The sequence below is a fragment of the Triturus cristatus genome, chromosome 2_2, assembly GCF_964204655.1.
Source record: "Triturus cristatus chromosome 2_2, aTriCri1.1, whole genome shotgun sequence".
Taxonomy (NCBI): Eukaryota; Metazoa; Chordata; class Amphibia; order Caudata; family Salamandridae; genus Triturus; species Triturus cristatus.
The window spans coordinates 1,183,684,746-1,183,698,587 of NC_140582.1; the positions used below are offsets into that span (position 1 = coordinate 1,183,684,746).

At 45.4% G+C, this 13,842-nt stretch overlaps 1 protein-coding gene across 5 annotated transcripts in view; it reads right to left on the minus strand.

The window, feature by feature from the left end:
• Positions 1-13,842, minus strand: part of RAB11FIP5 (RAB11 family interacting protein 5) — a 334,850-nt gene that overhangs the window by 13,759 nt on the left and 307,249 nt on the right. For all 5 annotated transcript variants that reach the window (XM_085642763.1, XM_085642764.1, XM_085642767.1 and 2 more), the window contains one exon: positions 12,547-12,727. In XM_085642763.1, the coding sequence (XP_085498889.1) occupies positions 12,547-12,727 (181 nt within the window). The remainder of the gene's footprint in view (positions 1-12,546; positions 12,728-13,842) is intronic.

Below are 13,842 nucleotides of genomic sequence, written 5' to 3' on the forward strand. Positions count from 1 at the left end.
TGTATACTGCGATTAGTAGGAACGTTGATGCTGTCGAGTGCTACCTGTGTCCGTAGAGGTGGTAGCCTTGGACACCCCTGTATATTAGCCTCTCCGCAAGGATCCCCCATGTTGATATGTTTGAAGGGCACCTATGGCTTTGGCAGTGGCCTTTTTAATTGTTTTAAGGATTTCATCCACTTGTGGTCCGAAAAAGTGTAATCAAATGACAAACTGAGGAGGTATTGCTGGACATTAGGTTTAAAACCAGACACCATTCGCTACGCATGTCACTAGTGTCTGCTGAGTCTAAGGCACACTGCATTGTAGAATTATACAGAATTCTCCCCTCTACAACTAATTCTGCCCCTCTTTGTTTGCACTGCTCAGGAAGGTGTTGGATGCAAAAAGAACAATGGATGGACAGAATGCAGAACAATGTCATACATTCACCCCAGTACAAAGATCTGGGCCTAAATCCATCGTTTTTGCTCACCATGCCAACCCAGTTTGAACCCAGCCATATGCAAATCAGTCTTGACCCTGTGCCTCATGGGCACAGTGTAGCCCGAATTGCCAAGCCAGGTCCTCCCTGGACTGGAATCAAGCATCCTAGGACCGGTTTCGGTAGCTAATGTCTGAGAGGTATGGAGGCGTATGGGAGCCAGTGTCGTTCACGGACAGTTGGAGTGAAATGCTTGAGCCTTATGCCTTTGGTCAGACATGCTCCTGCCTGATGGATGCCCGTCAGAGGCGGTGTGGCGTCAGGAAGACCAGTGAGAGGGCACTGCCACCATCTGGTGCTCAGAGGGCTAATGCTTGACTGCTGTTGGGTTTACGTTGCTTCAAGAGGAGAAAAAGATCTGTGTTCTGAAATTATCGTTTTGTACAAACAATCCTACCATGTTACTGAATCGAGCTCCAAATATTCCCTTCAATGGTACTTGTGAAGCTAAGTGAACGAATATTTGGACAATAATCTATTGCACAACATGCCTCTTTGCACAAAGGATGTCACAATCCTAACATTGGGAGCCTTGCGTCAAAATGAAGACCTCGTGTGGGTTTGCATTAATCGGCAATACTTGGTCCTCGATCGTGGTTTGGGGGTCACAGTTTTAATCCCTGGTACCGACTGTTTTTGTTTTATTTTTAAATATATCTTTATTGACTTTTTTCAAAACAAACACACATTTCGGCATGTACCATATCATGTGCATACTTTACTGATTGTCCAAACATATACAACAGGCCTTAGCCCAAGTACAGCAAAAGTAACCCTGGTACCATGTGGTTAGTTGGTGTAATCCTAACCACAGCGCGTTAGGTTGATTTTCACTGCTACTATTTGCCAATTGGAAAGCTTTAACATGATCTCTCAATTTCAATGTAAAAGTAGCATATTTGGATTTAGATAAAAATATAGTGCAGCGCCCCACTTTAATCAGTCGCCAGGTGAAACATTGAGCTCGCAAGTGAGCCCATTACCCTAGCAGCTCTGCGTGCACCGTGCTGTGTGGACCCATCCCGCCTAAAAACCAGCCCTCCTAATGAACCAAATTCCCCAAGTGTTGCCTGACACAGCAAAACAGTTTCCCAGGGCCAGTAAGTATGCGCAGACTGTGAGGTTACACTGCGAAGCAACACGTGTACGCGCAGCTGCCTCTGCCGGCATGGCAGGCCATGGCAGCTCTAATTATGGCCTCATTTACAGCTGCATTTGTAGGTGAAAATGCCACGTTACGAGGTGGGATCAGCTTGCACCCCATTCACCGCTTGAAACCTGGTTTAGATCTCGCTCAGTAAAGTTGTTACCATGCATAATAATTGTGTAAATATGAGGATCGTCCTACACCAGAGTTGGATGACTTCAGTCGACAACATTGAAGCCGCTGTGGGTTTACAGCACACGCCACCAATTCACTTTTCTATGCAGTGACGCAATGCTCAGTTTTCACATTTGTAAGCACTGTAAGAACAGATGCTACCAGTACCTATTGGAATGGTACTCAAGGCCTTTTGTGTGAGTCATCGGTCAATCTGGGAGTACCGGTCAGTATCCGAGTGCTGTCCTTATCCACCGGTGTGCTAGGGTCAACAGTAAGGTTTTGCTTCAACGCTATATCCAAGTTACTCCATTGAGGCTCTTGTCTTGCTCAAGGTAGTGAGATCACGTAGTCAAGACTTGCTCTGATTCAGTAAAATAGTCCAGAATAAACAAAACCAGAGTAAAATTCTAGATCCAACCACTAAATTGCAGAAAAATGCACCGCATGGGAGTCCAGCAAATCCTTCAAGCTGCAAAACTACTCCTGCAGGTATGTAACCATTTTATCTTTCCTGGATTAACATGCTGTGCATTATTAAACCTGGCCCTTTATGAAGGTTTATCCCCAAACTTTTTGCCTTTTGCCTCCCATTTTTCGGAACCAGTTTTTGTTGGTTAGGACTCTGGGCACTTAACCACTGCTGCTCAGTGCTAAAGTGCACCTGCTCCTTGTGTAAATTGTAATTCTGATTGATTATGCATGATTGGCATATTTGATTTACTGGTAAGCCTGTAGTAGAGAGTGCAAAGTGAAAAGGGTTTCGCACTGGACTTCCTGACCTGTTTTAACCTCTGCACTCACTAGCACATCACATCTACACTTTATAGGTCCCTCACCCCCACGACACCATACGGCATGGAACAAAAGAGCTCCGCCAAAGAGCCCCTCATTGGGTGCCCATTGGGTATTGCAGCGCCGACCAGACGAGGAGCAGGCCCAATGATTAAGCATGACACCTGCTGGCTGGGTGTGTGAGGGCCCTAGTTCCAAAGGAAACACTTTTCCTGCAGTATAACATCAGCAGGATTACCTGTATTCATAGTGGTCCTTGTACATAGCACTTTATTCTCCTTCTGTTCTATGACCCATTTTAGGAACAACGTACCTTCTTTTGTTACAGTGCAATGTGAGTGCCATAGCCTGTAAATCAAATGCTACCAGTAAATCTGCAGCACTGGTTGTAGACTTTCAAATGTATCTCAGACCTGCCGCTGCAGTGTCTGCGCACAGTTTTACCTGCCATGTCGACCGAGCAAGCGCACCCACTTGCCAGGCCCTAACCTTCCCTTTTCTTACAATTAAGGCACCCCTCAGTTAGGCCCAAGGTACCCCCAACGGCAGGGTGCAGTGTAGCTGAAAGGTAGGACATGAACTGGTGTATGTTACATGTCCGGATATTGAAATACTGTGCATTTCGTTTTTCACTATTGAAGGGCTGTCCATATTATAGGCTAACATGGGAGCTGCTTTGTAATGTCTTAAAAGTGTAACTTTCCATTGGGACACAAAGAGAAATGGAGTTTAGGCTCTTAACTCAGAATTTAATAACACACCTTTTAGTGAAGGTAGTTTTTAAATTGAGTGTTTGAAAATGCAGCTTTTAGAAAAAGGGCTTTTTCTCGCTTTACCATTCTGTGAGCCTCTGCCTGTTTGTGTATTCACGGTCTGGTTTTGGAGTGACAGGAGCAGGGGGTGTGCATCCATACTAGACAGTCACAAGGGGGTTGAGGTGTGTCCTGCCTTTTCTGGGTGACTCGTAGCTAGGCTGAACAGACGTTTCTGTATTTAGAGTGATGGGAGATTTCATTAGCACTCGTGTCTCATTTGCACAATGCTGTCCCGACCCCCACCCATCCCGTGGCCAAGCTGGATCAGAGAGGACACAACTGGTTTGTACTGAGTTCAGGGACTCGTAAACAAAGACTACAATGAGAAAATGGGGTATAAATATTAGAGCTGAAACCCCAGAACTTTAGTTTACTTCTGGAATCAAGAGGAACCTTTGCCAAGGAAGAATAGCTGAAGAGCTGTGAGAAGCACTGCCACTTTGCTGTGTGATGCTTTGTTTGGATGGCCTGGAGTTGCCAAGAAGAGGACAAAGACTGGAATTTGCTTTGAATCCTGCTTGAGAAGGTCTCCAAGGGCTTGAAGTAGATCTGGCCTCCGGTTCCGAAGTCTCAGGGATACAAAGCTTCACTTGCAGCATCCCTGAACTCCACTGCTAGGAGTTCTGAGCTGCCTAGTGATGCCACTCCTAGTTCTGGGCCACTGGGGGTGTCTGCTGGGCTGCAAACCCCAAGAAAATTCCAGATGCTGTCACCAACACCATTGCCTACCCCAATGCCGTAGTCACTGCTGGCTGGGTGAGCACAGCACCAACAACGACAAAACTGCAGCCCCAACACCGTCCCCGCATCAAATCTGGCACACTCATTGATGCTGAAGCTATAAAGACTTGAGAGGAATGTTAGGGCTCCCGGCAGTGAAAGGACATTAGAAGTGTAATACTGTGCTGCATGTCAATTTACGAAAGACTCCTAATTCATTGACATCAGAGGCAAAAGACATTTACAAACCAAGTTTTCCAATTGCAACACCAGAAATGTAATTTACTGTGTACAATGTCCATGCAAATTGTTCTATATTGGTCAGACTACTACATCAGTGAGATCGAGAATTTTACAACACAGATCTAGAATAAGATGCACAAAGCAGGGGGCTCTATTAGTCTAACACTATCTAGAAGTCAAACACACAGAGGATGCTATCCGATGGCCAGTACTGTTCGTGTTGCAGAACCACCAACGTGGTTGTGATGTTGAGTCTGTACTTGATAGAACTGAAGAAAGAATGATTAAGAGATATGGTACAGCCATCCAAGAACTGATAGAATTTGATGAATTAGGGTCATTAATCTAAACCTTTTGAATTATTCGATTGGTTGCCCACAAATGTTTGTTTCGGTTATTTTTGATGTTGATTTATCATTCCCAGTTTTTAATAAGATGTATTCTGCACATTGAACATATATAAAAATGTTGTAGAAATGCTTTAGTTTTTATCTGCCTAGATGCAATGTGGATAATAATTCAGTCTGTTATTATGTATGTCAAGTTTGTTTATTTACATATTTTTAAGTAGGCCATTATGCCATTGTATGGAGCCGTTCTCCATGTTATTTGCATGATCTATGCATTTTATTTAAAACCACCCACACTCAGTTGCACAGGCCAAATTATTGCGCCCGCTTTAGACACTTTAGCCGTTCTAAGATGGCCGACGCAGTTCTCACTGGGAAGCTCCACTATAGAACGTTGCATCCGTGCATGCTCGACAAGAGCAAGAGCCGTTTTGTGTAGCAACCGGACTTGATCTCACATGAGGCCGACCGTGAGGAGAAGGCTTCACACACCCCTGCGACACGGCAAGACCTGAAACGTTGGGTATGATTCCCCCGCCACCATGCTTTGAGCCACAGATGTATAGCCCCTTCTTTTTTCCGCCCCTGCCCTAGATTGGAGCGTGTTTCCAATTTGGACGGTACCGTGTCAAGAAAAGACGTCTGAAGGGAAGAGTCTCTCCCTTCACGATATGCAGGGTGCATTGCATATGGATAGCTGACTTCAGCAGTCATTCACAACCACAACGGTGCCATTTAGCACCAGATGGATTTTTACTGGGCACACTGAGTGCAAGCTACCCTGGAGTATCTCTCATACTCTTTCCGTGAGTTAGTGTGAGTACTTTTGCATGAGCAGAGCACATCCACTACACCTCTGCACATTATACAATGAAAGTGCCAGGCTCACCCCCACCTTAATGCACATGCGTTTACAAGACAATAGAAGGGTAATTCACAGCGAGCCGCACGACGATGTTTGCACCATAACAGATTTTTTATTTTTAAACCCCAACACTCATAACAAGGTGTGTCTCCAATGGATTGGACCCATAGAAAGAGGTCTGTGCGCCATGGCTGCGGCATCCAGGCCTGACTTAGGGTAGGTATTGGCAATAACCTGGCCCTCTCGGATGATGGTTTTGCTCTTTTTTGTTCAGGTCGTATTGCATCTCCTTATAAATTTCATTCCACTGTTGGTGCGCATATCTAATGAGGAGTTGGCTATTCGACACTGAGTGGCACCCGCGCTCTATCTTCCGTCCTACCATCTCCACTGCCTTAGTCATTCTCTGGGGGACCGTAGACATCAGGGCATTTGCTCTTTTCTTGGCAGTGGCTACAATGGAGGAGTCCCCCACTGCACTGCCCTTTATGTATAAGGGATCTTTTGTGGAATGCCTGTATTTTATTCTCTGTCGTTGAAGTCGCAGCCTTACAAGAAACATGTTGACCATTGGGCAGGGAGCACAATGATCTCTCCCATACGCCCAATCTCTTGTTTTAACCATGTCCGGGCTGATCCTACAACAAAACAAAAAAATTGGCAACCCTAGACATTTGCAATTCTCTCTCTCATCAAGCCGCCCTGTTTGAAAAAACTTGCAGATTATATGAAGTGCTACCCCCCTAAAAGAAGTGGGGTGGAGCCCACCCGGTACTAGGTATATGTACTGGGCGAGGCCTAGAGGAGGAAGCATGGCACTTTGGGGGTGAGAATTTGCTTAAAATAAAAAAGAACTGTAGTCTTTCCTCTTATTTGAATATTAGTAGGTTCACCCCTCTCCCGTTTCTTCCTCAAGGTGAGCGATCAGCTTGCCTTGGAAAAGATAGTGAGATATCTCTCTTTCGGTTTCTTGCTAAGTTATATATAGGGGATTGAGGTATTTCTTTCCCCCCCATTTCCCTCTTTGTCGTGTTTTGCCCAACAAATGGCAAACAATTAATTTTGTTCTGGAACGTTTAATGGTTGTATGTTGAAAGCACTACAGAAATGTACAACATGCCTCCATTTGGCAGATTAACATGCTTAGGTGGCAGGTCGTCTAGCTTCCCTTTTGATTTTCATGCACCTATCTGGGAGTTGGTAAGATCTCAGATGTCAAATTGCAAGGTTTAGTGACTTGGATCCGGATGCAGCATTTGCCCCGTGTGTTGCACGAGTAATTCTGGACGTGGCTGTTGCTTCTGTATAAAGTCTGATCCCAAATGTGGAAAAAACCCGTTCTAAGATGTATCTGTGTCCTGGTGCATTGTGGGTTTGGGGAGGTATAAGCCACCCCAAAATCGAAAGAGCAGCGAAGATGAGTTGTAACATTCCAAGCCCAACACTAAATGGCGGAGTTTGCTAAAGGATGTGATCTACAGCTACACATGCTGCAAAAAAAAGACTTATTATATAGCAGAAGATATTTCGGTTACGGAATGGTTCACATGCGTGAGCACAGGAGTGTTCAACACAGGTCCACGACGGCCGCATCAAGGACAGATATACACAACTACGTAAAACTGCTCCATTTAGATTCAATGCATGTAAATCTATCCCTTGTGGTTACCCCGGATATCTGAAAGTACGTGCCTGCAACTTCTGTGGCCCAGCTAGTGCCCCAATCATTACTACAGTGCCTATGTGTGATTTTCATGACACGGGGCACGTGGCCCATGGTGTGGGCCTGCACTTGCCTAGGATCATTGGAACTCATTAGGTCACTAGTCTTTTGTGAGGGCGTACACTCAAGTGAATGACATTTCAAGGGATGCAGATATTCGGGAACTAAGGCTGCTACTGACTGAGCCTCTGGTAGCACACTGAACATCTAAGTGAGGTAAGATGAGCTGTGGAGTCAAGTGGTCCTCCTAGCAGTCACCCGGCCTTGTGCAGGTCTTTGTCATCCGGTTGATTCCTGCTGGCAGGCACTCCCCAGCTCTAGATCCAAGGAGGTCAGCTCTCTGCCTGGATAGAGTAACCAAGCGGCAGATGCTCCACTACTGATGAGAAGACCCACTTGGAGATAGTAACCAAGCGGCAGATGCTCCATTACTGATGAGAAGACCCAGTTAGGAAGAGTAACCAAGCGGCAGATGCTCCACTACTGATGAGAAGACCCAGTTGGAAAGAGTAACCAAGCGGCAGATGCTCCACTACTGATGAGAAGACCCAGTTGGGAAAAGTAACCAAGCGGCAGATGCTCCACTACTGATGAGAAGACCCAGTTGGAAAGAGTAACCAAGCAGCAGATGCTCCACTACTGATGAGAAGACCCAGTTGGGAAAAGTAACCAAGCGGCAGATGCTCCACTACTGATGAGAAGACCCAGTTGGAAAGAGTAACCAAGCGGCAGATGCTCCACTACTGATGAGAAGACCCAGTGTGAAAAAGGAACCACACAACAGATGTTCCACTCCTGGTGAGAGGTCTACTTTCACTGTTGTGCAGGTCGCCTTGGTATCCAGTTAAGTATGGATCGAGGTGGCTAGTAGTCAGAAAGGGAGTACACTTTGGGTGGCCTCACTCATCAGACCCTAGCCCTGATAAACCGAAAAGTAAAAAGATGCAGCACCTCTGGCAGACTTCCATGATCACGTAGTAAATTGAAGGAAACTGACCTAACCGGGGAAGAAACACACAGGCAGGAATGTGCTGCGGAGTCCAAACCCTTAGTGCCACATGTATGAAAGGCTCCAAGGGGGTTTGGACACAACCATCAATTCACACCAGGTGTCAGAAGGATGATTATCCTGCTATGTCATCTTGCTGGCTGACTAATACTAGCAGGATAGTAACACTTATTCCTAATCTATATTGTATTAAAAAGGACAACGACCAAAACACTTTTTGGACAAATAGGTTAAAAAACCACAGATAACACAGGCTTCTATTTTCTCTTAAATCACCTTTTTATCAGCTGCCCAATGTGTGAATTTGATCAGCTCTTTGCAATGCTGGGAGCTCCACTGAAAACAATTCAGCAGCTCAAGGAAATAATGACGTGAATAGACCGTCTACTCCTATTTCAAGGCTTGTCTTTGTTTCTCCCCATTGTTTTTACAACACTTTACCCTCAGTGGGCGAGCTGTGCCAGCAGCATTACAGCCCTTCTGCCTCTGGGTACACCGGTGGTGGGCAGACCTCTCTCTTCTGGTACTCCCGGACTGCTGAGATGTGTTCAGAGCTCTTTCACAGCAGCTCTAGTCCTCAGCAGCAGATTAGAATGCTGTATCTCACACCCTTTAATTGATCTGGACTAGTCTTCTGAACTGACATTTCATTGCACAAAATGGTTAACTTGGCATGTAGCACTACACAACCCCTACAGTTCCTTTCTCACCCCAAAAATCTAGACCATAGCAGATACTGAAGGAATGCAAATTCTCACTGGGAAATGATCCCTTTTATATCTCTATGGAGTCCAAGCAAGAGATCAGAACAATATATTTATATGTTAACCATTGTATATGGATGAAAGGTTACTTCTAGAGAGAAGAGTATATATTTGGGCATTATTCGGAACATTTCGCTGGAATTAAAACCGCAACTAAAAAGTGTTTGTGCGGCCACAACTACAGCTTAGGTTTATGTTTTACTATGAAATTAGTTTGGGTGTGAAGGGAACTTATCTTGCTACTGCATTTTTCAGTACAAGGGGTGGGAGTTTGTACCATTTGCCATACAAGGTGCAACAGCATACTAGTAGCCAAGCAGTAGCCCTCTTATTCTAGTCTTACGCCATTTATTGAACAGGATGGAATGCTGAGGTAGCGGTGCTGGTCCTACAATCTGCAACATGAGGTGGAGGCATCCCATCTACTGGGCGCCCTGAGGAGGGCCAGGAGAAGCATCCGGCGCCCACGAGCAGACTGAAAACAGTTTTTAGAAGTCAATTCTGACACCGGAGGAGGCACTAGAAGCCACCTTAGATGATCAGCTTGTGTCAAGTGACCATTTGCTTTCAGGGTTCGCTTGGTGCGATCATTCATTTATCAAGGTTAGGTTTTTTACTTCATGTATAGCACTCATATGCACATGACTGCTCCATGGAGCTTGAGGGTCGGATCGTGCAAAGATACCGAGGGGGTCTAAAGGAGAATTATTTGGCAGAAAGTATTGCGAAGCTTAGAGAACCTGCCAAGATCAGCAGCAGGCATGGGTGATATTTTTGCTAAGCCTGCAAATTTCACACATTTTGCAAAACGTTTTCTGCTGGAGACTGGCTCTCACCAATGTTATGCAGGAGACAGTTTTCCCTCAAAACTAGTCTCCTGTGGTGGTTGTGGTGTGTGACTTGGTCACAAGGTGTGGCCTTGCAAACTCCTGCAGCAGAAATGGGAAATCTGCAATAGTGCCATCTTAGAGGCAGGCAGGGGCCTGCAAGGGGCATGGTGCCCACAACAGTCATTCAAAATCTGAACCGTACACACGTTTGTAGATATGGAGGACTTTACACTCCACTTTTGGTCAAATGGGAAGCGGTAGAGATTTTTTTAACAGGTGTTTGGCATAGCTGAATCTATCTGTAGCAGTAACACAACCAGCAGTGTTTTCTGTATTGCTTGAATACGCGTCATAAGTGACTTCGGAAGCCTGAAATAAATAGAGTCTGATACGGTGATGACGGCTTGAGAGCCTTTGAACTATCTTGAGGTGATCAGCTCAGATATTCAAAGAGCATGCGTAGTGAGTGACTTCTGCCCCTAACTCACATGTGCATGCTGGGAGAAAGGATGAGGGATCTCGGTCTTTAAATGTCAATACCTGGGATGGAGACACCGCTCTACTGAACTAGCCTAAGCTCAGCACATGTTCCAGAGACTCTGCGACCTGCAGAGGAGAGGAGGCATGGACCTGAATAGAGCATCAACTTTCTCTCTCCACTAGTTGTCTCTCAATCCCCCCCTCTCTCCACAAGCTACCCCTGACTCGCCTTAAATTTGCCACTTTTTTTAGACTGCCCATCTCATCCTTTAACTTTCCCTGAAGCTCTGAGCTCAGACCAACCTCACACTTACTGAATGTAGTTACATTTAGATCACAGGCGGAGGGTTTCAATTCCAACTAACCCAGCAGAAGCTCCACTACCGGTGACAAGACCCAGTTTGAAAAGAGTAACGAGGCAGATGAATGAATGAAAAGGCATTTCTAAAGCGCATGGCTACCCGAGGGCATCCCAGCTGTAGTGAATCAGCCACTTTTGTGGTCTGACACCCTATGATGACCCTCAACCACCACCATTCTGTACTGACTTAAGTGTGTTCTGCCTTTTAGTGGAATAGTCTTTCCAAGAATAGAAGGTATGGGATGTTGAGGTGCAGTCTTGTGGGTGGTGGTGCACACATGTGCTCAATGTTGTATACTGAGGGATTTAGTGTATAATGTTATTTGGGTTAGGTGAATTAGGACTTTGACCTATTGGCTTTGACGTGGTCTAATGTCATTCTGCCTTCTGACTTTACCTTGCTTCAAACTTTTCTGTGTGCACAGTGGTGCTTGTAAGTTGTGTGGATGAGAATTATAGGTGCTCCTTGCTTTTTTGATTCCATCTTGCTTTGGGCCTTTGTGTGCATGGCTTAACTAACTCTGAAGCCATTTTCTGTGAAGAAGAAGGCATGTTTTGCTTTCCTGCTGTTTTTCGCATTTTACTGACTAGAGAGAACTGGTTCTTATCAGAGGAATGTACATGGTTTGACTTTTAGTCATAACAGGGGCCTGATCAACCCTTGGTCTGACCTTGAAGCAGGCTGGTACTGGCTCTCATGAGAACTAGGGGGCGTGGCTTGCTAGAAGCTTCGCTGTGTTTTGAATGTGTATTAAAAAAGGGGAAGTTCATCCGTGGAACAGACGTGTTGCCACGGAAGAGTAGAGGCTGGTGTCACCTCTGAGCTTTCGCCCGGTTCAAGCAATGGACTCCCCTTGAACAAAGTGGGGTGAAATGGAGCATTAGGTGAGGTGTCTCTGCTAATGTCTCTTGATTCTTTTCTGAATTCTTTCCTTTCCTTCTTATTTTCTGATTCTTATATCCATACATATATATTTCTAAAATGTATATTTGTCTTGATTGATATTTGCAATCATACTATTGATATGTTAGTCTGCTATGTTAGGTGCATTTGGCATACTGTGTGGTGCTATTTACAAATAAATACATCCCAGATATACCAATTCGTCTTTTCCTTGTAGCAGGAGGTGTGGACTCTTCTTGGCCAAGTATTATGTTGTAGAAGGATGGGTGAATTCCCTTCTAGCAGGTAATTGTGTTATAGGAAGTTGTTCTACTCCTGAGCAAGTGATGTGTAAATTGCATTTCGCTCTAGATAAGTGTTGTGTGTATGTTACCTTGGTCTAGAGGAGACTCATATGTTATATTGTTTTCTTGCCTTGCCTTTGGGGGGGGGAGTGTTGAAAGTTTGCCCACCTTAGGAAGTGCTGTGTATATGTTATATTCCATAAGTTTGGAACTGATATTCTCTCTCTCGCCCTGGGAAAGTGACGGTACATTCCTTGGTCCAGGGGAGATTTAAGGTTTGTTACTACACCAGCGCTAGCAGGGGTGCAGCGTCAGCTCCAGTCAGTTTTAGGGAAACATACGTTTTTAATTGTTTTCGAAAAGTCAGGTAATTTGGCTCAAGGCGGATACGAAGGGGAACGAGGTTCCACAACTTGGTGGCATTGTCCGAGAAGCGACACCCTCCACACAAGAGAGAAAAGGGGTCTGGGAATGCTAAGCTGCCTCTTATAATATCTGCAGGTGTGAACTAACACTCTTTTGCGCCAGGCAGCCACTCTTTGCTATTTCCTCAATTCCAAGCATTCATCCAGAGAACTCTTGCACAGGTAGTTCTTACCTTTAAGCCATCCTGCGGATGGCTCTGCGTCACAGATGGCACCACGGGCTGAACGCTGCCAGTCGTAGCAGTCCTCAGCTTATCCAAGCCGCTGCTGAAGGCGGTCGTCAGGCTGGACCTCTGCTGCTTCTTCTCAGAGCTCTCCGACACCACTGCACTGATTGGCTTCACAGGGTGAGGGCTGTGGGGTGAGAGCAAGAGGGTCAAGTGAAATCTCCTGGACTAAAAACCGTATTAATTCACTTAATCGTGTCCAAAATGATGCTTAAATGAGGCTCTAGTAGGTGTGGACAGGTGAGTAGATGACCACAGGGGACAAAAAGCAGCCAGAGTGATCACAATAGTTGGATAAGAAGCCAGAATGAACTACGGCAGGTGGGGATCATAAAACAGAATGACAACATCATGGTCCTCTTCCAATCACACTTTACTAATGAAAAGACGATTGCACTCGTAACTAGCATTCTGGAGAGTGCAATAGAAGAGGTGACTTTCGCAATGTGGTTTGGTGCACGCGGGTACCGCCCCCTGACCAAGGGCGTGGCACGATAGAAGGATAGCTATGTTTTCCTGGAAGGGAGAAATGTCCCCCACTATGCACTCCAATGGTTTATTTTATCATGTACGTCCAAATACTCCACTTGGAGTATTTGGATGTATACGATAAAATAAACCAGTGGAGTGCATAGCGGGGTGTTTCTCCCTTCCAGGAAAACGCAGCTACTTTGTTACTGAGACCTGGCTTGGAAATGATGGGGACCCCATTATCCATGGAGTTCGCTCTCCTGGCTCTAGAAACATCCTCTAGAATAGACAGGACAAAGGTGCCCGAAGTGGAGGTTGCAAGCAGCTACATGTTGATACTTGGTGTCAACTTTCTGGTTGCTTGTGACCCTAGAACGCAAATACATTTTTTAGCAACATGCCAGACTCAAACCCTCAACCATCCAACCGCAAACTTGTGACTCTTCCGGTGATTTCTTGCAGCAATCCAACACCACTCACAGATCATCATCTGCTTTGAACTCATTGACTACGCTACAGCAAAACCTATCCCCCGCTCTTGAATGCCTGCCGCCTCCATCAATACATATATGAACATATGTGCCAGATATATACATGCCAGGACACCCATGTCATTTTGTGCTATGATCAAACCTTACGTACTCCTGCAGACTTGACTGCCTGGCAATACCTCTCTTCATCCTATACCTTTGAGGGAGACCTTATGTGTCAGCACCACCAGTATCATAATCTTCTGCAGAAGCTAGTAGACCCATCATACATCTTTGCATC